At 36.4% G+C, this 23,573-nt stretch overlaps 1 protein-coding gene across 2 annotated transcripts in view; it reads left to right on the plus strand.

Moving 5' to 3' along the window:
- The window catches only part of CNOT6 (CCR4-NOT transcription complex subunit 6), a 69,929-nt gene that overhangs the window by 39,347 nt on the left and 7,009 nt on the right, over positions 1–23,573 (plus strand). Inside the window, exons 3-10 of one of the 2 annotated variants that reach the window (XM_035727777.1) lie at positions 5,853–6,039; positions 8,167–8,252; positions 17,497–17,601; positions 17,681–17,749; positions 18,987–19,144; positions 19,850–20,004; positions 20,581–20,735; positions 21,659–21,889. In XM_035727777.1, coding sequence (XP_035583670.1) covers positions 5,853–6,039; positions 8,167–8,252; positions 17,497–17,601; positions 17,681–17,749; positions 18,987–19,144; positions 19,850–20,004; positions 20,581–20,735; positions 21,659–21,889 — 1,146 coding nt within the window. The remainder of the gene's footprint in view (positions 1–5,852; positions 6,040–8,166; positions 8,253–17,496; positions 17,602–17,680; positions 17,750–18,986; positions 19,145–19,849; positions 20,005–20,580; positions 20,736–21,658; positions 21,890–23,573) is intronic. The other variant, XM_035727778.1, reaches the window with a different exon arrangement.

Here is a 23,573-nt window from a genome sequence, read left to right on the forward strand (position 1 = left end):
AATGATGTGATGCTATATTTGGATCTATGTATACATCTTTGAAACCATCACCACATTCAAGGAACATATCCATCATTCTCCCAGATTTGTAATTCCTTTCCCCTACCTCCTTCATTTCTCCATCCCCTTCCCCAATCCCAGGCAACCACTGTTCTGCTTTTTTTAACCACAGGATTGGTTTACATTTTGTAGAATTTTTATATAATGGAAGTGATACAGTATGTCCTTTTTTTTTCTTTTTGGTCTAGCTTCTCTGCTTATTTGATATCCACGCAGTTGAGTTTTTAATAGTTCATTCTTTTTATTACTATTCCATTATTTGGATATGCCAGCGTTAGTTTATCCATTTACTTGTTGAACATATTTGGATGATTTCTAGTATTTGGCTCTTACAAATAAAGCTACATTTATGTACAGTTCTTTGTAGAGGATGTAACTTATTTCTCTTAGGCAAATACATAAGAATGAAACTGATCGTAAGGAAGTTAAGGTTTTTAAAAAACTCAAACTGTTTTTGCAAAGAGTTTTTCTTATTTTACATTCCTACTAGATATCTTTGATCCATGTCCTCACCAACACTTGGCAAGGTGAGTCTTTTTAGTTTTAGCCATTCTTCTGGGTGCGTAGTGGTATCTAATTGTGGTTTTAATTTGCATTTCCCTAACGATGCTGATGTTGAGCATTTTTTTCATGTGATTATTTGCTATCTTTATGTCATCTTTGGTGAAGTGTCTGTTCAAATATTTTACCTGTTTTGAAAATTGGGTTGTGGGTGCCTGGGTGGCTCAGGTCCTGATCCTGAGGGTCCTGGGATTGGGCTCCCTGCTCAGCAGGAAGTCTGCTTCTCCCTCTCCCTCTGCCCTTGCTCTTGCTCTTTCTCTCATGTGCTCTTTCTAATAAATAAATAAAATCTTGAATCTTTGAAAATTGGGTTGTTTTCTTCATTATTGAGTTTTGAGAGTTCTTTATATAATAATTTCTAAAATCAGGGGGCGCCCAGGTAGGGCTCAGTTGGTTAAGCAACTGCCTTCAGCTCAGGTCATGATCCCAGGGTTCTGGGATTGAGCCCCACATTGGACTCTCTGCCCAGCGGGGAACCTGCTTCTCCCTCTCCCTCTGCTTCTCCCCCTGCTTGTGCGCTCTCTCTCTCTCTCTCTCTCTCACAAATAAAATATTAAAAAAAAAATTCTAAAATCAGGTAGTGTTAGTCTTCCAGCTTTCTTCTTTTTCAAAGTTGTTTTGAATTTTGTAAGGCCTTTGAATTTCCATGTGAATTTTAGAATTCACTTGCCAGTTTCAGACATGCTGGCATTTTGATTGTGACCGTGTTGACTCTCTGTAAATCAGTTTGGGGAGATATAATATCTTAACGATATTGAATCTTCTGATCTGTGAACACTGTGTATCTCTTTACTTATTTAGGAATTCTTAGATTTCTTTCAGGGTGTTTTGTAGTTCTTAGTACACAGGTTCTGCACATTTTTGGGGGGTCAGATTTGCCTCTGTTTCATAATTTTCGTTCTGTTGTAAATGTTATTTTAAATACCAGTTTCTGATTGTGTGTTGCTATATATAAAAATACAGTAGATATTTTGTATATTGATACTTTATTCTACAACTTTGCTAGACTCACTTGTCAGTATTTTTGGAGATTCTTAGGATTTTACGTAGATGATTGTGCCATTTGCAGATAAACATGACTTCTGTCTTTCCACTTTTAAGTTTTTCTTGTCTTACTGCATAGGCTAAAACTTCCAGCATAATTTGAATGGGAGTGGTGATAGTGGAACATATCTTGCTTTGTTTCTGATCTTAGGAGGAAAACATTTATTCCCTTGCCACTAACCTTCTTATTGATGCCCTTTGTCAAGATTGAAGAAGTTCTGTTCTATTCTTAGCTTACTGAGAGAACTTTTTTTTTAAATTGAATTCATGATTTGATTAAGTGCTGATTTTAAATGTTGATTTTGTCAGATGCTTTTCTGTATCTACGTAGATGATTCTCTTTTCTAAGAAAAGTTTTTTGAATCATTTTTTTTCCCCAAACATTTAACAAACCTTGGATTTCCTGGCACAAATCTTACTTGGTCATTGTCCTATTAATATATTGTTGGATTTGATTTGTATTTTTTTCTTATACTAGTTTTATTTGGTTTTGGTAAACAAGTGATGTTGGCCTCAGAATGAATTGGAAGGTATCTTTTTGTTTTCAGTTTTCTGGATCAATCTGTAGAATTGTTATTAGTTCTTCCTTAAATGTTTGGTTGTATTCACCAATGAGCCTCTCTGGTTCTTGAATCTTGTTTGTGGGAAGGTTTTTATCAAATACATTTACAATGTTGTGCTACCATCACTACAATCCATCCCCGTAGCTCTTTCATCTTGTAACTTGCCTTCATTTTTGAAAGGTATTTTTGCTGGGTTGCTAGGTTTGTAGGATTTTTTTTCTTTAAATACATTAAAGGTTTTGCTCTGCTGTCTTCTCTCTTCCATTGTTTACAAGTAGAAGTCTGCAGACCTTTTCATCTTTGTTTCCCTGTGTAATTATTTTTCCTCTGACAGCTCTTAAGATTTTCTCTTTATCATTTGTTTTAAGCCAGTGATGAAGATGTGCCTTCCTGTAGTTTTCTTTCTTGCTCTTCATGGAGTTTTCATGTACTTGGGGTCATTGAGCTTTTTGTGTCTGGGTTTATACTTTTCATCAGAAGTGGAGAATTTTCTGCCTCTCTTCATCAACTTCTTTTTCTTTCTTTTTGGTAATAGCTTGAGATATAATTTACATAATTCACCCACTTAAAATGCACATTTAGTGGTTTTGTATATTCACAGAATTGTGCACCCATTACCACAATTTGGCATTTTCATTGTCCCCAAAAGAAACCCTGTACACATTAGCAGCCATTCCCCATTTCATCTCAACTAGCCAGCCCTTGGTAAGCATTAATCTTTTTTTCTGTCTCAGTGGATTTGTTACTATCCTGGACATTTCAGGTACATGGAATCCTATAATATGTGGTCACCAGCTTTTTCCATTTAGCAAAATGTTTTTAAGATTTATGCATGTTTTAGCATGTATTAATATTTCATATATTGTTGAATGAATATACCACATTTTATTTATCCATTAATCTGTTGATGGACATTTGAATTATTTCTGCTTCATGACTCTTAAGAATAATTCTATGAATACTCGTGTACAAGGTTTTGTGTGGACTCACGTTTTCCTTTCTTTTGGGTATATATGTAGGAATGAATTGCTGGCTCATGTGGTAACTTGTGTTTAACCTTTTTGAGGAGCTGCCATACAATTTTCCAAAGTGGCTTCATTACTTTATGTTTCTACCAGCAGTGTATGAAGGTTCCAGTTTCTCTACTCCTTGCCAATACTTGTTATCATCTATGTCTTTTTTATTACGGTCCTCTTAGTGCGTATGAAGTAGTGTATCATTGTTCTTTTTGATTTGCTTTTCCGTGATGGCTGGCGATACTGAGCATCTTTTCATGTGCTTGTTGGCCACTTGTATATCTTCTTTGGAGAAGTACCTGTTTGTTCTTTGCCCACTTTTAAATTGAATTATTTGTCTTTTTTTACTGAATTGTATGAGTTTTTTATATATTCTGGATACAAATGTCTTAGTAAATTTATGATTTTCAAATATTTTCTCCTATTCTGTGGATTGTCTTTTCACTTTGTTGATGGTGTTCTTTGAGGCACAAAAGGTTTTAATTTTGGTGAAGTACAATTTAACATATTTTTTTGTTGTGCTATTTAGTGTCATATCTAATAAACCATTGCATAATATCAGGTCATGAAGATTAATGCCTCTGTTTTCTTCCAAGAGTTTTTGAGTTACTTTTTGTATATGGTGTGAGGTAGGGTTTAACTTTATTCTTTTGCATGTGGATATATAGTTGTCTTTTGGGTTTATTTCTTAAGCTTTTTTTTTTCTGTCCCCAACTCATACCTGTTTTGGGGACTTCAATTACGAATATATTAGGTTGTTTAAAGTTTTGAAGAGTGCATGGATGTGAATTTTTTCAGTATTTCTCTCTCTCTCTGTTTCATTTTGGGTAATTTTATTGCTGTATCTTCATTTTAGACATGGTGTTCAACTTTTTAGAAGTTCAGTTTGGTTGTCTATGCTATCTTGTATCTCTGGTTAACAAGTGTAGTCTTCTAGTTTTTGACCATATAGAATACAGTTACAGTAGCTTCCAATAACTGTCTACTAATTTTATCATCATTCTCTCTTCTGAACTGGTTTTGATTGTTTTCTCTCTTCATTATTGCTGTTATTTTCCTTCTTTGCATGCCTGGTAATTTTTTATTGGGTGCCAGATACTGTGAATTTTGCCTTGTTGGGTGATGCATATTTTTGTATTCCTATAACCTGTATTGAGCTTTGTTTTGGGATACAGTTAGAATCAGTGTAATTCTTTTGAGGCTTGCTCTTTAACTTTCTTAGGTGAGACCAGAGTGGTCTCTAGTCTAGGGCTGATTTTCTAAGTCCAGCATCTTATGAGTTACGAGGTCGTTCCCTTTGGTGGTTGGGAACACCAGCTAGCCTCAGTTCTGTGTAATCCTGGGGATTGTTGTTTCTACTCCTTTTGGGTGTTCCTCTGGCTTAGGCAATTTCTCACATTTTTATACTGACCAATACTCAGCTGAAAACTTGAGGGGGGACCTTTTTCCCATCTCCAGACTTCTTTGTCTGTTCATCTCTCTCTGGTACTCTGCCTTTGTAAATTCTAGTCATCTTGGCTTCCCTGTCTCCAGAACTTGGGGGAGATCACTGTGCTGCCCCTGGGATCCCCTCCCTGTGCTGTTGTCCACAGGCTGAGACAGTTGTAGGGCCTGACTTGTTAGTGATCCTTGAGGGATCACTGTTATGCACTGGTTGGTGTCTGATCTCTGAAATTTGTTGATTCATGTACATTGTCTGGTATGGTAGTTGTTCAGGTAGGATAGTAAATTTGGTCTCTGTTGCTCCATCTTGATTAGAAGTCTCAAGATTGCTTTTTTAGCCAAGAGAAAATCAGTTCGTAAAGACTAATGTATTTCCATTACATCTGTTTGTTTCATTCTGTCTCAGACTAGATCCTGGACCATTAAAGAGATTGGGGGAAAGTTCTTAGTTCTTAGATGGATTGCAGAAATGGTTGTCATCTTATCAAAATGTACCAAAGTACTGATTTAATGTTGCATTGAAGGAAATTATTCTTTTCTTAGTTACTGAATCGTGTGTCGACTACTGTTTGATCATATATTTATGATTTCATATCTGTAATGTTTCTGGGCAAGTATTTTTACTTGTAATTATTCAGTACAGCTTTTTTTTTGTTACATGATTCTTGATGGAATTACCACTTGGGTACCCTGGTCTTAAAACTTCTCTAAGCTGTGAATATATTATTTACCTTTTGTTTTCAGGCAGAATTCTTGTTTTCTAGAGTATAGCTAGGAAAAGCTTCTGAGATACTGGATTTGATTTTTTGGGGGCATAATTTAAAATACTGGATTTATCATCAGTAAAAGTTAGTTGAACCGTTTCTTTCATGTCATAGTTGAGGCAACCTTAAAGGATAAAGTCTTAACTTTTGTGCTCTTAAAAATGATGATGCAATCTAAACGTTGAGGTTTTTTTTTTTAGTTTGCTAAGGAGAATTTATAACCTAGTCGTAACAGTGTATTGTCCTTAGAATAGGTAAGCTTTCTCCTGTTAAACCCTTCCTCACAATTTTTTAAATGATAAATTATTACTCATTGAAACACCTATTTAGATGTTAATCCAGGGACCAGATTGTAGAGACCACTATATAATCCTTTCCCCATTTTTTTTCTTCTCTTACAGGAAAAGTAAGAAGCTTAAGCTCATCTTTGTGGTCCCTCACTCACTTGACAGCTTTGCATCTGAGTGACAATTCTCTGTCCCGCATTCCTTCAGACATTGCCAAGCTCCACAATCTGGTATATCTGGACCTGTCCTCTAATAAAATCCGGAGTTTACCAGCAGAACTCGGAAACATGGTATCACTCAGGTGTGCAGATTCGACTTCCTATATGACTTTATACCCCCTAAAAACAAAATAGAGCATTTATTTGCCAGGAAACAGCACTACCAATTAAATGGTATTTGAACGAAAGCAAACATAACTATATCCTCTATGTAAAGTTTTCTGGGAAAATTGAATGTCAGCCAACAACAAATAAATCCAGTAAATTCATTGCCTAAAATTTGTTTTATTGCTATAATTTGTGTAATATACTTTATTCTTAAACAAGATTTTTGGACAAAGTGGGGGGGTCAACAAATAGAAGGCAGTTATGTTATTCCACATAATGACAGATGGTTGTGGTGCTTTTTCTTCTGAAATTCTGGGCCACCACACCATGGCTAACACAGAGTCCCGGAAACCATTGCTAATGGGCGAAAACTTTATGGCCATCCCTGGGCTTTTATGCGTGATAGTAATAAAGTCTGGACTTGAAAGGAGCTAAAATTAGTCATTAGATTTGGGGGACTGTAGTGTGGGGTATAGGAGGTCGATAGACTGTGAAGTCACACAGTTCAATTTGGAATCCTAACTGCCATTTGCAAGGTGTGTGAATTTGCAAGCTCCTTAACCTTGCTGAGCATTTTGTCCTGTATACAGTTACTGTATAGTAGTTACCTAGCCAGGGCTGAGATTAGATATATCTGAAATAATGAGTGAGAAGCTGCCTGACACATATTGTATTTAATAAATGGTAATTGCTTTTTATTTTATTATCTCTGTTTTGTAAGGTAGATGGAACCTACTCAAGTTGAATGCAAAGCTAATTTCTAGTTATTACGTTAGTCCTAATGAAAATCTTACCCCATTTCATGTTACCTGCCTTTTTTTCTGATTCCACTGGCTTTTATGTTGCCTTCTACCATTTACTGCATAATAAAAAGGAATAAGGACCTTATGAGAGTTTCTTTATTGCTCCTAGTCCAGCTTTTTGACATTGTTTTAGGCTTAATTACTGAGTATATACTATGACCATTTTTAATCTCCTTAAAAGACCTCCTTTCCCATGTGTTATATGTGGAAATAAATGGGAACAACTTATTTAGTTCTTGTTCAGTTTATGGCCTCGCCAACCTCTGGTTCACTAAGTAATAACCAAGCTTTATTTATTTTTTAGAAGATTTTATTTATTTGACAGAGACATAGCAAGAGAGGGAACACAAGCAGGGGGAGTAGGAGAGGGAGAAGCAGGCCCCACGCTGAGCAGGGAACCCAGTGCGGGGCTGGATCCCAGGACCCTGGGACCAAGGCCTGAGCCGGAGGCAGCCGCTTAACGACTGAGCCACCCAGGAGCCCCACCAAGGTTCATTTAAATTCCAAGAACCAGGGATTATGGAAGTAGTACTTACTCACATTTAAAAATTGATAGATAAAACTTAATTGGAGGAAATTTAAATGTCTCAATGTTGGGTCTTTTTTTCCTACTGGAGATTCCTTTGATAGTTATAGTTATCTTTACCAAAAAAATCATTAAAATAATCTTTAGTAGTTAGTATAGCTGCCATTATTTCTAAAGTGAAACTTTAGTCAATTTGGAGAAATATTAACAATAGACTTAATTTTGCGGCTACATAAGCTATTTTCAGTTGGTGCTACACGATCATTTTAATTCTCCTTTAACAATTCACATGTTAGTTTGTTTTCTCATTTCCACTTTCTTAAAACCATGTGGTAGACCCCACATGTGCTGGATCAGTGCTGCTCTCGGGGTGGTGCGTGGACTGTGCCGGTTTGCAGACTGTGTCAGCCTGCACTGACATATACGATGTGTGAGAGTAGGTTTGTACCTGTTAAATTTAATGCTCTTTAAAAATTAGGGCTTGTGTTTTGTTGGTCTTGTTTTTTTTTCTCATCTCATTTTTCTAATTCATTTTTTCCTTGTTTTAAAAATGTATTGGTCTGTGGCAGTTTGGGGTTACTTTGTTGTGTTTTGTTTTTTTTACCATCGATTGTTTGAGAAGCACTGTACACACACACTATAGTATATTCTAATGCATATACTATACAATTTTGTCATTCTTACAAGATTATATTCTTAGAAACTATATTGCTGATTTTAGCTATGAGTTAAAAGGTTATATATCTTCTGACATGGAACTTTTACATCCACAGGGAACTCCATTTAAATAACAACCTGTTACGAGTTCTGCCTTTTGAGCTGGGAAAACTGTTTCAGTTGCAGACTTTAGGCCTGAAAGGTATGACTTCCCCTATTTGTGTTGTGGTTTGTATGTATGTCTTTAAGTCTAGAGAAGCTGTAAAAGGGAATCCTTTTGCCAGGGATTTGCAGGCTCACTCTTCCCCAAACTTCATCAGTTCCTTAGATGTATCTCAGTGGTTTTCTCTCTTCTCCACCTGTAGACTGTCTCTTAATCTTTGTATTCTTTTTCACTCCTAGCCCGGCTTTGCTCTCTGTCCTTTGTTGCGATCAGTTCTGTGTTCTGATGATGCATTCCTGAGGTCATACTTTATTTCATCATACTATAAACAGCTTTTTCCCCCCCTTTTATTCAAACCTCAAAAAATGGAGACTCACAAAGTGCAGAAATCAATGAGTTAAAAAATTACTGAGCCATTTGGACCTGCTAATAACAATTTTTGATCATTTTTTAAAACTTGGTTTATGAGGACTTCATTACTCTATTAGAATTTGGGGACATAATTGATCCAGTGAGAACTATTGGGAAATATGTTTTTTAAAACAGCAAGATTGAAAGTCCTATTTTAATAATATGTCAGTACCTAGAATTTTTTTTATCACGTTAAGTGATTATTTGCCAATCTTGTATCCACCTTACTCTAGAATTAGTTCCTAAAAAAGTCACATAATGAAGTCTTCAAGAATTGTACTGTTATTTCTTAAGAGTATGTAAGTTGTAAAATGAGGTTTTATTCTTATAAATCCATTTCATATCATAAAGGTTAACAGTAATTTCACAAAAACAAATGAAATAGAAAAATATAAATAATATATTTACAGATGTATGTAAAACCATACTCAACAAATATCAGCTTTATAAATGGTTCTTTGGAAAAATGTTTTTCTGTGTGGGATGGACTTGGCTGAGGCTTCTTAAAATAGAGGTCAGAGAAATGTGAGCTGTAGATCTTTCTGTCTCCCTTCTTTTTAAATTTTCTTGTTTTAACTTTGAAAAACAAAAATGTAAAATGTAGCAACGTGTATCTGTATACTGACTGTAAGAATTAACAATATTTTGTCACGTTTGTGTCCGTTTTCAAATGCAAAAGAAACAGGGCATTACAGAGTCTGAAAACCCTCTTTGTTCTTCTTCAGGTCCCTTTCTCATCCCAGAGGCAGCTACTATTTTTATGTCCTTTCAGTACTTTCAGGTTTTATAATCTTGCAGTATTTATTTTACAAACCTTTGACTGTACTCATTTCTCTAAGGATTCACAAACTTTATTTGAAATGACGGTCATTGGTCACGGATTTTCACATTGAGTTGATGTATAGGAAAGCCTTTGAAGTGTTTGGGGGAGGGGAAGGGCAGTCTTTGCGGCACATTAGTTTTTGAGGATCTGTTGCTCTTCCATTTCAGAAAGATCCTCTGATGTTTGACATCTAGGTTTTATGTTTCTTTCTTGGAAGGATAGTTTCACTAATTGTACCTTTTTTTGGACAAATCCTCTCATTTTTCTGAGCTTGCCCCAGCTCACTTGTTAACTTCAGACCACCACTGGTATGTTTTCCATTTCTATAGTTTTGTTATTGTATAAGTAGAATCATGCTGTATGTAACCTTCTGAGATTGGTTTTATTCCACTCAAGTTAATTCTTTGGTGAATCATGCAGGTTGTTCGTGTTTGCTCCTTTATGTTGATGAGCAGTGTTCCGTGATGTGGATATATCATGGTTTGTTTAGCCAGTCACCTGTTGAAGAACATCTGGCCGGTTTCCAATATTTGGCTATTATGGATGAAGCAGCTGTGAGCTGCGTACAGGTTATTATGTGAACATAAGTCTTCATTTCTTTAGGATAAATGCCCAGGAATACAGTTGGCTCAGTCATACGTTAGTGTCATGTTTAGTTTTCTAGGAATCGGCCAAACTGTTCTCCAGAGTGGCTGTACTATCTGACATTTTCACCGGTGATAAATGAGTGATCCTCACCAGCTTGGTGTTGTCACTCTTGTTACTTTAGCCTTTCTGATAGATGTGTAGTGATATCTGATTGTGGTTTTAATGTTCATTTCCCTGTTAGCTGAAGATACTGCACATCTTTGCATGTGCTTCCTTGTTATCTGTATGTCATCATCTGTGGTGTAGTCTTCGCGTCTTTGCCGCGTTCTGTCTGGCTGGACTGTTTTATACTGTTGCGTTTTGGGAGTCTGTTGTATATTCTAGATAATAGGCCTTTGTCAAAGATGTGATTTGCAGACATTGTTTTCCCAATATGTAGTCTTCTCATCCACTTAACATACCCAGTTCCAGCGCTGGGGGGCTTTCCCCCACACCAGCAAAGCCGTTCTAGGGCACCAGCTAGATGTCCTATAATTCAACTAAATTCTGACACTACATACCCAAAGATAGCATCAGATTCCACGGATAAGGGTTCAATCCTACACGATGGCTCCTTGCCTGTGCTTCTGACCAAGGTTCCCACAACCCCTTCTTGGTTCCATTAATTTGTTAAGAGTGGCTTACAGTAATCAGGAAACCCATTTACTCACTAGATTCCCAGTTTTTTATAAAAGGATATAACTCAGGAATAGCCAGATGGAAGAGATGCATAAGGCAAAGTATGGGGGAGAGGCATGGAGTTTCCATGCTCTCTCCAGGCACGCCATTCTCCCTGAATCTCCGTGTGTTCACCAACCTGGAGGCTCCTTGAACCCATGCTTTTGAGTTTTTAACAGAGGCTTCATAACATAGGCATGATTAAATCATTAGCCTTGATGATTGAGCCAACTTCCAGTCCCCTTTTCCTCTAGGGTGGGACTGTGAAAATTCCAGCTCTCTAGTCACATGGTTGGTTCCTCTGTCAAGCGGTCTCCAGTCCTTAGGCAGGGTCTGAAAGTTACTTCGTTAACAAGAGACACCTCTACAACTTCTTCACACAGGAAATTTTAAGGGTTTTAGGAGCTTTAAGAAAGTGGATGAAGACCAGATATATATATATATTTCTTATTATAAATCACAGTATCATACAGGGTCTCATATTTAGCAGAAGTTTTTAGTTTTGATGAAGTTGTTTATCATTTTTCCTTTTATGTGTCTTGGGTTTTGGTGTCAAGTCTGAGAATGCTCTGAATAGCTCTAGATCCCAGAGATTTTCTCCTGTGTTTTGTACTAGAGATTTCATGGTTTTGGGCGCCTGGGTGGCGCAGCAGTCAGTTGAGAGTCCGACTCTTGATTTCAGTTCAGGTCATGATCTCAGGGTCGTGAGATGGAGCCCCACATCAGGGCCTGTGCTTAGTGGGGAGTCTGCTTGAGATTCTTGCTCCCTCTCCCTCTGCCCCTCCCCCCTCTCTAAAATAAATAAATCTTTTTTTAAAAAAAGTTTCATGGTTTTATGTTTTACATTTAAGTCTGTGATCTATTTGAAGTTAAAATTGAGCTAAAAGAAGCCAGGACTAGTTGAAGGTTCATGCTTTAGTGTATGAATGTCTAGTTGGTCTAGCAACATTTGTTGAAAAGTCTGTCCTCCATTGAATTGCCTTTACACCTTTCCCAAGATCAGTTGGACATATCTGTGTGGATCTATTTCTGGATTCTCTCTTTTCCATTGATGTGTGTGTCTATCCCTTTGCCAGTAGTTACTTGAAAGTTGAAATAGGGTAATTAAGTCTTGAAATAGGATAGACTGATTCCTCTACTATGGTTGTCTTTTTCAAAACATTTTAAACTTAGTTCCTTTGCCTTTCCCTATACATTTAGAATAATCTTGTCTCTAGTTACAAGAAATATTGCTGGGATTTTGATCGGAATTGTGTGAAACCTAGAGATCAAACTGGGGAGAATTGAATCTTCTGATCCATGAACGTGCCGTGTCTCTCCCTATATTTAGAGCTTTGATTTTTGTCATCAATATTTTGTAGTTTTTGGTATATAAGGCATGTAAATGTTTTGTTTTATTTCTTTTTGTTTGTGGTTTTTTTTTTTTTTTTAGTGATTGTAACTGATAGTGTATTAAATTTTGCTCTCCATGTGTACATTCCTGAGCATATAGAAATACAGTGGGGATTTTTTTTTTCTTTACCTCTTTCATCCATCCTCCCATTCCCCCCTTCCCTTTGGCAGCCACCCGTTTGTTTTCTGTATTTAACAGTCAGGTTTTTGTTTGTTTGCTTGTTCGTTTTGTTTTTTAGATTCTTTTAAGTGATACTGTGTCATATTTTTCTTTCTCTGTATGACTTATTTCACTTAGTATAATATCCTATAGGTCCATTCATGTAGCAAATGGCAAGATCTTTTTTTTAATGGCTGAGTAATACTCCATTGTACATATATACCACATTTTTTATCCATTCATCTATGGATGGATACTTGGGTTGATTCCATATCTTGGCTATTGTAAATAATGCTGCAGTAAACATAGGGGTACATATATCTTTTTGAATTGGATTTTTGTATTTTTTCTTGTATCCTCCACCCTGTTGAATTCACTTCTAGTTCTAGGAGTTGCCTTTTGTGTGTGTGTGTGTGTGTGTGTGTGTGTGTGTGTGTGCGTGCGCGCGCGCGCGCGCGCGCACGCGCGCTCTTTTTGGTAAATTTTTTAATTTGGGGGGAATTTTCCATGTAGTAGAAAATTATGTCATCTACAAATAGGGATGATTTTATTTCTTGCTTACCAATATGTCTGCTTTTTCTTTCTTTTTCTTGCCTTATTGTGCTGACTAGAACTTCTAGCACTATGTTGAATAAGAGTTGTGAGAACAGATATCCCTCTTTTTCCTGATCTTTGAAAGTGTTCTGTCTTCACTGTTAAGTGTAATGTTAGCAGTAGGCATTTTGTGGATTGTCTTTTATCAATTTGAGGAAGTTTCCCTCTATTTCTTTTTTTCTGGAGATTTTAATCATGAATGGGTTTTTAATTTTGTGAAATGCCTATTTTGCATCAGTTGATAGGATTATGTATTTTTGCTCCTTTAGCCTTATAATTGATTTTTGCATATTGAACCAGCCTTGTATTCCTAGAATAAATCCCACTTGGTCATGGTTCTCATTCTTTTTATTTATTGCTTACTTCTGTATGCTAATATTTTCTTAAGGATTTTTGACTCAATATTCATGAGGGGTATTTGTCTTTATTTTTATTTGTATGCTAACTGTCTGGTTTTGGTATTTAGGTAATACTAGCTTTATGAAATGAATTTGAAAGTGTTCCTTCATATTCTGTTTTCTTTTTTTAAAGATTTTATTTATTTATTTGTCAGAGAGAGACACAGCAAGAGAGGGAACACAAGCAGTGGGAGAAGGAGAAGCAGGCTTCCTGCTGAGCAGGGAGCCCGATGCAGGGCTCGATCCCAGGACCCTGAGATCATGACCTGAGCTGAGGGCAGACACTTAATGACTGAGACACCTAGGCGCCCCCTCATCTTCTGTTTTCTGAGAGTCTGTAGAATTAGAATTCTTTAAGTGTTTAGTAGAATTTTCCTGCAAAGCAGTTTGGGTCTGGAGATTTCTTTTCTGTCAGTTTTTAAGATTTTATTTATTTATTTATTTGAGAGCATGCGTGAGCAGGGGTGGGGGCACAGGAAGAGGGAGAGAGAATCTCAGGTGGACTCCATGCTGAGTATGGAGCCTGACTTGGGGCTTGATCCCACAACCCTGAGATCATGACCTGAGACGATCATGATCTGATGCTTAACTGACTGAGCCACCCAGGCGCCCCTCTTTCCCGGTATTTTTTAAATTATGAATTCATTTCCTTTAATAGGTATAGGGCTATTTAAATTATGTACTGAGTGAGTTCGGACAGTTTGTGTTTTTCAGGGAAATGGCCCATTCATATGAGTTGTTAAATTTATGTATGTAGAGTTGTTCATAGTATTCTCTTATCCTTTTGATTTCTGTAAGATTTGTAGTGATATCCCCTTTCACTTTTTATATTGGTAATTTTTGTCTTCATTTTCTTTGTCAGTCTTGGTAGAGGTTTACTAATTTTATTGAAAGAAACAGCTTTTTAAAAAATTCCTTTTTTCTGTTTTTAATTTCATTGATTCCTATTCTTTAGTATTTTTAATCCATCTTTTTGCTTTTTGTTCTTTCTAGGTTCTTAGGATCAGAGTTTAGATTATTGAATTGAGATTACTTTTCTAACGTATGCATTAGGTCCTATAAATTTCCCTCTTGGCTCTGTGTTAGCTGTGTCCAGCCACAAATTTTGATATGGTGTGTTTTCATTTTCACTAATTCAGTGCATTTTACTTTTATTTTTTTTAATTTTTTTTAAAGATTTTATTTATTTGACAGAGAGAGAGCACAAGTAGGGGGAACAGTAGAGAAGAGAGAGAGAAGCAGGCTCCCCACTGAGCAGGGAGCCCGATGTGGGGCTCGATCCCAGGACCCTGGGATCATGACCCGAGCCGAAGGTAGACGCTTAACCATCTGAGCCACCCAGGCGCCCCTAATTCAGTGCATTTTAAAATTTTCCTTAAAACTTCCTCTTTGATCCATGGATTGTTTAGAATTTTCCCAAGTGTTTCCAGATTTCCCTTTTGTCTTTTCAGTACTAGTTTTTAGTGTGATTCCCTGTGGTTGAAGAATTCTGTATGATTTGAGTTCTTTTAAATTTGTTGACGTTTGGTGGTTTATGGCCCAGGGTTTGGTCTTTACTAGTTTAATGCCCCTTGGGCATGCACAAGAATATGTATTGTGCTGTTATTGGGTAGAATGTTCTATAAATCTCAACTGGATCCTATATATTAACGTAGTTAGTGTCAGATTGATGGTGTTGGAACTTTTTTGTCTGGTTCTGTCAGTTGTTGAGAGAGGATTGTTAGTTTCCCAGCATAATTGGAGATTTCTCTATTGTCCTTTCAGTTCTGTTTTTGCTTAAAATATTTTTCAGTTCTGTCATTTTGTGGATGCGTGTTTAGAATTGCTATGTGTTCTGCTTTACATTATGTAATGTCGCTTTGTGTCTCTAGTAAATTTATCTTCTCTGATACCAACTTTATCTGATACTAATTAGTCACTACTGCTTTCCTTTGTTTTCATGACATCTTTTTCCATCCTTTTCCTTTCAACCTGCTTATAGTGTTACATTTGAAGTGAGTTTCTTGTGGACAACATACAGAACTTACAAAGTCTATTAGTGCTATCATTTTGCCATTTTGAGTGAAATATATAATCCCTAACTCTCTTGATGACTTTTTATTTGCTCCCTGTTTATAGTATCGTCTTAAATATTTTCTCTACGTTTATTTAGAACCAAACCAGTGTTACGAAAATATTTTAACGGCTGAAGACGAGTTAGAAAGCTTAAGCAAAGGAAAGCCTATTATTATATTTGCCCCCTTTTGAAGATCATATTCTTTTTTTCTTTATAATGTTCCAAGGTTCCTTCTTTTATCATTTCCTTTGTATTTAGAGAACTTCTGTTCTGATTCTTTTTGGATAGATCTGCTGGCAATAGATTCTCTTAGTTTTCTGTCCTCTGTGAATGTCTTTATTTCTCCTTCCTTTCTAAAGGTTGTTTTCACTGGATATTGGTTCTGGGTTGCCAGTTCTTTTTTTTCAGCACTAAAAATCTTGTGCCACTTCCCTGTGACCACCGTGGCTTGTGATGAGAAGTCTGCTGTTATTCAGAGTGTGTTCCCCCTAGAGGTAAGGTGTTTTTCTCTGGCTGCCTTCAAGATTTTTTCTTTGTCTTTAGTTTTCAGAAGTTTAATTATGGTGTGGCTTGCTGTGGATTCATTTAAGTGTGTCCTGTTTGGGTTTTATCAGACTTTTGAATCTGCAGGTTTGTTTTTCTCTCCAAATTTGGGGAGTTTTTCAGCCATTATTTCTTTGAGTACTGTTTCAGCTCAGTGATTCTTGTTCTCTGCTTCCACAACTCTGAGGACATGAACTTTAGAATTTTGTTATGGTCCCACAGGTCCCTAAGGCTCTGTTCATTTTTTTCGGTTTCCTTTCTATTATTGTTCAGATTGGGTAATTCTTACTGTTCTGTCTTCAGTTCACTGTTTCTTTCCTCTGACCCTCTATGTTGCTGTTGAACCCATCCACTAAACTTTTTATTTCATTTATTCTGTTATTCAGTTTTAATATTTCCATTTTCAAAAACATGTTTTGTTCATTTGCCAAAACTTTGTTTTTCTTTGCTGAGTCTTCCTGTTTTTTCATTTATTTCAAACATGTTTTTGCTGTTTTTCATTTAAGCATTTTTTGTCATGCCTGCTGTATTTAGATCAGATCATTCTAATGTTTTTGTCATCTTGGTGTTGGAATCTTGTTTATCTTTCTTCATTTAGTTTGAAATCTTTGGTATGATGAGTGATTTTCACTTGAAACTGGACATAGTCATATTACATTATGAAACTCTGAATCTTACTCAACCTTCTGTTTTTGCTGGCTTTCTCTTAACACTTCTCTGGCAGAGAAAGTGAGGGGGGCAACATCCTTTGAAAATCTTTTTTCATTTGGTATGTTTAAGATCTTATAATCACTTTATAATGATTTATAAATCGTTTGTCTTCTTCAGTCTATAACATTTATTAGTCTTTCTTAAAGTGGGGCTGTGGCATCCAGAACAATATATATACCCCTTGTGTGGTGTGGGTAGGAACTTCACTGTTCAAGCAGTTCATTGTACTGTTAATTTTCATAAGCACATAAGAAATCCTTCTGCGAGGATTTGAGACTCTTGTAGATACATGTAAATCATTGCGCTTGCTTTCATTTTTGGCACTTAGGAAAGAGCTACTGAATTTACGGATGGCTCACAGCCCTGGGGTTTTCCCCTTTCCTTAGTGACTTAATCATAAACCAAATCTGTCTCATCTTGTTATTACTTTATTTAGTAGAATTTTTAAAAATCTAAGTGCAGACTACGTTTGTCATTAGGATATCTTGTTAGCTTTGTTGCATTCTTAAGTTTTGATTCTCTGATTCATTACAGTGGATGCCCTCTTTCCCTGGTCTGACCCTCCTTCCCACTCTTCCCCTTCTGCTTTCACTTGGGTTTGATTGTCGTAAAAGTGTTGTTGAGGCAGGGCCAGATACAGAGCACTGTTAGATCTCTTCTAGATTGACATCAGTCCACAATCATCATTTTCTGCCTACTTCTGTGGAACATGGTATGAATCATTTTTATTCTTATCAAAACCTGGAAAAATATTTTCTCTGGTTTGGTATATTACTAGTAACTATATACATTGTTATAGATGATCTGATAATTTTGGTATGTTTTTTTACTTTTGAAATATTTTGTTACCTTTCTTGGTTTCATTTTACCTATTTAAAAAATATTTCCAGGAAATCCACTTACCCAGGATATATTGAACCTCTATCTGGAACCAGATGGAACAAGAAGGCTACTGAACTATTTGCTTGATAATTTGGCAGGTACTGCAAAAAGAAGTAAGTGGTCATTTGTTCAAACAATTTTTTTAGGAAGATGTGTAAGAATATTGCTTAATTTTGTTTTATATTCATCTAGTTTCAACAGAACAGCCACCTCCAAGATCTTGGATTATGTTGCAAGAACCAGACAGAACAAGGCCAACTGGTTGGTAGCCTTATATTTTTTTAACTTATTTTTACTTGGTATTATAAATCTAACAGTGTGTTGGCATGGGTTAGATTATGGGCTGTGTTATAGTTGAATGCTTAAGATTGATTTGGTTTGAGAGAGAATAATAAAGACTTAATTGTTGCTTAACTGGTCTTCCTACTATGCCATAGGTATGCTGTAGAGCAGTGCTTCTCAACCAGAGGCATTTTCATCCCCCAAGGGACATTTAGCAATGTCCGGAGACATTTTTCTGATTGTCAAAACCGGGGGAAGTGCTCTTGACAGCCCATGGTTAGAAATCAGAGATGCTGCTAAGCATGCTACATTGCACAGCACAGCGCCTCCCCCCAGCCCCCAGCAAAGAATTTACCCACCCATAATGTCAGTAGTGCCACTGTTGAGAAGAAGCTCCGCTGTAAAGTATTGACCAAACTCATTTATTATAATAAAGACACCAAAATCTTTATATTGGAAGTTTCCAAACCATAGTGTGTTCCAAATGAATTTGATACTACAGAATTGTAAGACAGCCAAAACACTTACTTGAGAGAGAAATTGAACTAATGGCCTCTGACTTCTTTTTTTTTTTTTTTTTAAAGATTTTATTTATTTATTTGACAGAGAGAGACACAGCGAGAGAGGGAACACAAGCAAGGGGAGTGGGAGAGGGAGAAGCAGTCTTCCCACGGAGCAGGGAGCCCTATGCGGGGCTTGATCCCAGGACCCCCCTCTGATTTCTTTTTAACTTAACTTGTATGAAAATAGTTTGGGAATTACATGATGTGTGTAACAGGATTTGGTCTATGATACCTCTTTCCTTTCACATGGATTAATAATAGTTGCTCTATAGAAGAAAGTTAGCCATGCCTATTAGGAAAACTGTCAAGTTTTCCACATTATGGATTAGCAGTTAGCAGAGTGGTGGAGGGAGTACAGATGTGATGAGCCCTGGTCTTAGGGACAGAGAGGCTTGAGATCTTAGTCTTTTAGCTTCAAACCTTCTGTGGGTATCTCTATAGCAGATAACACATCGTATCATTATTTGTTCAGCTGTCTTTCCTTCCTTATTCAACTTTACTTTTATCCATTATGTCTGGCATATAGTAGCTTTTCAGTGAATATATATTGAGTGAAATAAAGTCAAACTTAGCATTTAAGTAAAAATTATTGAAATTAATTATTTTTATTTTTCTGCCACGTGTGTGAATAAGTAAAGTTATCTTTCCTACAGCCTTGTTTTCTGTCATGTGCTATAATGTTCTTTGTGATAAATATGCGACCCGGCAGTTATACGGCTACTGTCCATCTTGGGCACTAAATTGGGACTACAGGAAAAAGGCCATTATTCAAGAAATTTTGAGCTGCAATGCTGATATCATAAGTCTTCAGGTAAGTCATGAGAAGAGTGTTTGTGTAAATTGCACAAATGCCCCAGTGTTGATAAGCAAGGGACAGACTGGGAACACATTACCCTAACACATTTGAAGTTCCAGCTCAGCAATTCTTAAAATATTGGCTCTGTTTTTAGCAAATCCTGGGAGCATTCACTACCTGCTTTGTTTTGCAGCACTGTGCTGCCAAATGAAGCAAATGGGTTAATTTGGGTTTTAGGCATTTGCTATGACAGTTAAATATTCATCTTTCTCTCCCAGATGCCCTGGCACTATTTTTTAATGGGGTGGCGGTGTTACTGAAATTATGGCATTGTCAAGGTATAGTTTTACTTTACCATCAGCAGTAATAGAATAATTAGGGCATAGTGGAAAGCGCATTGAACCTGATACACAGTAACTTTGGGGTCTCAGTCCTACTGTCATAATAATTTACACGACCTTGGGCAAGTCACTTTCTACCTGTGGTCTTCAATTAGAATCTGCGAAGTTCCTCCTCTCTCTCTGATTCTTATTCCCCATCAGTTCTAAAATATAAGAAAATACACACACACCGAGGTGTATGTACGTTGAAAGATGTTAGTTCTTTATTCTGCAGATTAGTCCTTTGAAATTATTTCAGCCCCTCAAACTGTACATGTAAAGTTAATGCATGGGACTGATTTTTGTCTTATGAATAACTTTGCCATTTGCAATTTTTCAGGAGGTTGAAACAGAACAGTATTACAGTTTTTTTCTGGTAGAACTGAAAGAACGTGGCTATAATGGATTCTTTAGTCCTAAATCTAGAGCTCGGACAATGTCAGAACAAGAGAGAAAACATGTCGATGGCTGTGCAGTATTCTTCAAGACAGAAAAGTAAGTCATCTTATGTTTAAAAAAGAAAATTTTCTCAGTATTTGCAGGGAGTCAGGGGTGTGGAAATTAGTTGGCAAATCGGAGACTGAAGTGTTGTATTCTTAGTGTTGAAGGGTTTGGTTCTGAAGCATCAGAAGTGATCTTGTTTGGGAGACTTGTTGAAAGTGCTGCTGTTTCTTCAGGTGTTCACTAGGGTTTAACTCCAATTGGTAATTGAAACACCTCTGAATTATCATTCCCTCTAGGATGGTAGAGGGATTCTTAAACCTATAGTTTGGAAAAGAATTATTTAAAAATTACAAGATGGAATATTCCAACATGAAACTTAAAACAGAAGATGACTACATTGTCTTAAGTTGTAAAAGTATTTCAAGATGTTGTTTTTATCAGTAACAGACTGAGAACAACTTGAAACGGATGTGGGAAGCTTGGTGTGAAGTTGGAGGATTTTCCATAATGTGATTTACATGCCATCATATTTGTTAAGAAAGTTTGGGAAAACTGCATTTCCCACAAAGCTAATACCTTGGTATTCCCAATTCTATGTTTGTGTGTGTGTTTTTGTTTGTGTTTTAGATTTACTTTGGTTCAGAAACACACTGTTGAATTTAATCAGCTAGCAATGGCAAATTCAGAAGGGTCTGAAGCTATGCTGAACAGAGTCATGACAAAAGATAACATTGGAGTTGCAGTACTGCTAGAACTTCGAAAGGAATTGATTGAAATGTCATGTGAGTGACCTTTTCACTTCCTGTAAAATTGACCTCCAAAATTTAATAGAAAGCAGAAAATTTGTTATGTATTAATAGTCTTATCTAACACCTGAAGAAACTCAGTGAGAATTTAAGTCATTTCTAAAATACCATATCCCTTTTTCTCTACCACAAAGCTTAAGATGAGAACGCAGTGCCCAGAAAAGTATTTCAAACTTTGAAAGGCATAAAGCCAAAGAAAAAAATGGGTTTTTTTGCTCCCAATAATATTTTACGTAAGAGAAATGTTGAAATAAATATTAGCTAAAATAACTGCTCAGAGAGAAGAACTCCATACCCTTCTATAATTTCATGGCAGCAAGGATAAGTAAGCTAACTTCTCTTCCTGCCCTACTTGTAATCATTATTTTAAATGTTTTGAGTTTTGGATAAATGGACCACTTATTTCAAATTAAAAGTACATTTGGAGTGACCATCATGCCGAGAACTGAAACTTGTGTCCCTTGAGGAACAGTTGGGACTAGAGATGTTTAACCTGAAGGAGAGAAAATAAAGATGGAACTTAGTGCCTGTATTAAATATATCTAAGAAAAAGGATGTAGATTTAATTTTGTGAGACTCAATTTAGGACATCTGAATGAAGCCAGAAGTTTTAAGGAGACAACTGTTTAAAAATAAAGCTGTCCCAAATAGAATGGGCTGTGTGTGTTCAAGTACTGAATGCCCTACCTCAAACCATTCAACCAGAGCATAGAGGACTGTTTTTCAGGTTTGTGCTACCGTAGATTTAGTCATCAGGTGGGCGGTTGTTAGGTAAATTTTAGGGTCCTTTTTTGTTCCTGAGACTCTGAGATATATTACTTGCTTTCAGATCCTGTAAGAATATATGGGCTGATGGGCGGGTTTTGTCTGTCTCTTTGTTTTCTTTTTATCTAATATAGCTGGAAAGCCACATCTTGGAACAGAAAAACAACTTATTCTTGTGGCTAATGCTCATATGCATTGGGACCCTGAATACTCTGATGTGAAATTGGTTCAAACTATGATGTTCCTCTCAGAAGTGAAGAACATTATTGATAAAGCCTCACGAAACCTCCAGTCCAGTGTAGTGGGAGAATTTGGAGCTATTCCACTAGTGTTATGTGCAGATCTTAATTCTTTGCCGGATTCTGGTAAGAAAAGATATTTTATGTAGAATGCTTTTTTTTTTTTTTTTTGACTGAATTGTTTTTGTAATATATTGTTTTTGGTAATTCCAAATTTGGTCAAAATGAAAATTCAGCTTATAGCAGCAACTGTGAATCAGATTTAGCATTTTTTGTGTGTGTAGTTAGGGAGACTATTTTGAAAATGAGATGATGCTATGAACACCTAAGGAGGAAGGACATTAATCATCTTCGATAAACATGTAGTTGATAACTTGAAATAACTTGTTAAAGAACATATGATTATATTTCATTATCCCCAAGTCACATATAATCTAAACTCTGAGAAGGTTATTAAGATAGCTTCTCTGGGATTCCAGCATGGAGTAATAGGATGCAGTGTAAATGGCTATTTATAGGATCTTAATATTGGTGGGCTTGATACCAGTACACCTTGGGTGGAAATTGAGATCCCTTATTTACACAGATCAGGCTAGTGCTTTGAACAAAATAGAACAGGGATCTTGATTTTTATTACAATGTAGAAGAATACAGAAAGGCTTATTCTTGAATACTTTTCCATTGGATAGTACAGTGAACAAAACCATAGTTCTTGTAATGTCAGACTAAGTATTCCTTTTTGTATTTCAACTCTTCGTTTGTACTCTGTCATTCGCACAAAGTACTTTTCCTTGCCCTTGCACATGTGCCTGAAGCATGTAAGTATAAACACATTTGGAGTGGTTCAGTTCACTTGCAGTTCATTGCCGTCATGATGGATGAGAGCCAGGAAGAAAATAAAAACTGTTAAAATTTGTTTTCAGGGCAGGTGAAGGTATCTGAGATCCATAATTCTTCGGCCCATCTCTTAGAGCTCTCTGGGATCACTGCTGCTGAAGCAGTGGGGGATTGTTCTCTGGCAGTTTCTCTACATGTGTCCTGCCTTCTGTTTAACTACAGAGTATCTAAGGGGCAAAGAGAGACTAGTCAAATAATACATATTAAGCCTCATTTCAGTGTTAAAAAAATACAGTATTTTAATAGCAAACACATGGGAAAATGTCCAACTTTACTCATTAAATGCAAAGTAAAATAACTATTTGCGGAGCCCGTCTAGCTGGTGGCATTCTCTTCCATGGTTGACAGTATGTATAGTGGCACATTTAATCCTAATCTTGGCATTTTATACCAAGTAAATAAGTCAACATAGGCAGAAACCTAGATACTAAGATGTTGATTATGGAGTTAACTCTTTTTAAAAAGTAAAAACAAGGGATGCCTGGGGTGGCTCAGTCGGTTAAGCATCTGCCTTCCGCTCAAGTCATAAACTCAGGGTCCTGGGATCCAGCCTCGCTTTGGGCTCCCTGCTCAGTGGAGAGTCAGCTTCTCCCTCTCTCTGCTCGTGCTCTCTCTCTCTAATAAATTAAATAAATAAACTCTTTAAAAAAGTAAAAACAAGCTGAATTTTTTTAAGAAATAAGGAACTAGTTTAACAAATATGAAACACCAGCACAGCAAAATATAAAATATTCAGTATACGAGGATCAAAACCATGTAAAAATGGACTTAGATAAGTTCTGGGAAATGTAAAAAAAAAAATAAAACAATAACAAACATTTTAGAAAGGGGAACTGTCTGTTTTAAAGTAGTTACTATTACATTTTTTCAGTTTTGTACACTGCATATTATACTGGACAATGAACAAAGTACC

This window comes from Zalophus californianus, chromosome 5, assembly GCF_009762305.2.
Source record: "Zalophus californianus isolate mZalCal1 chromosome 5, mZalCal1.pri.v2, whole genome shotgun sequence".
In the NCBI taxonomy this organism is placed as follows: Eukaryota; Metazoa; Chordata; class Mammalia; order Carnivora; family Otariidae; genus Zalophus; species Zalophus californianus.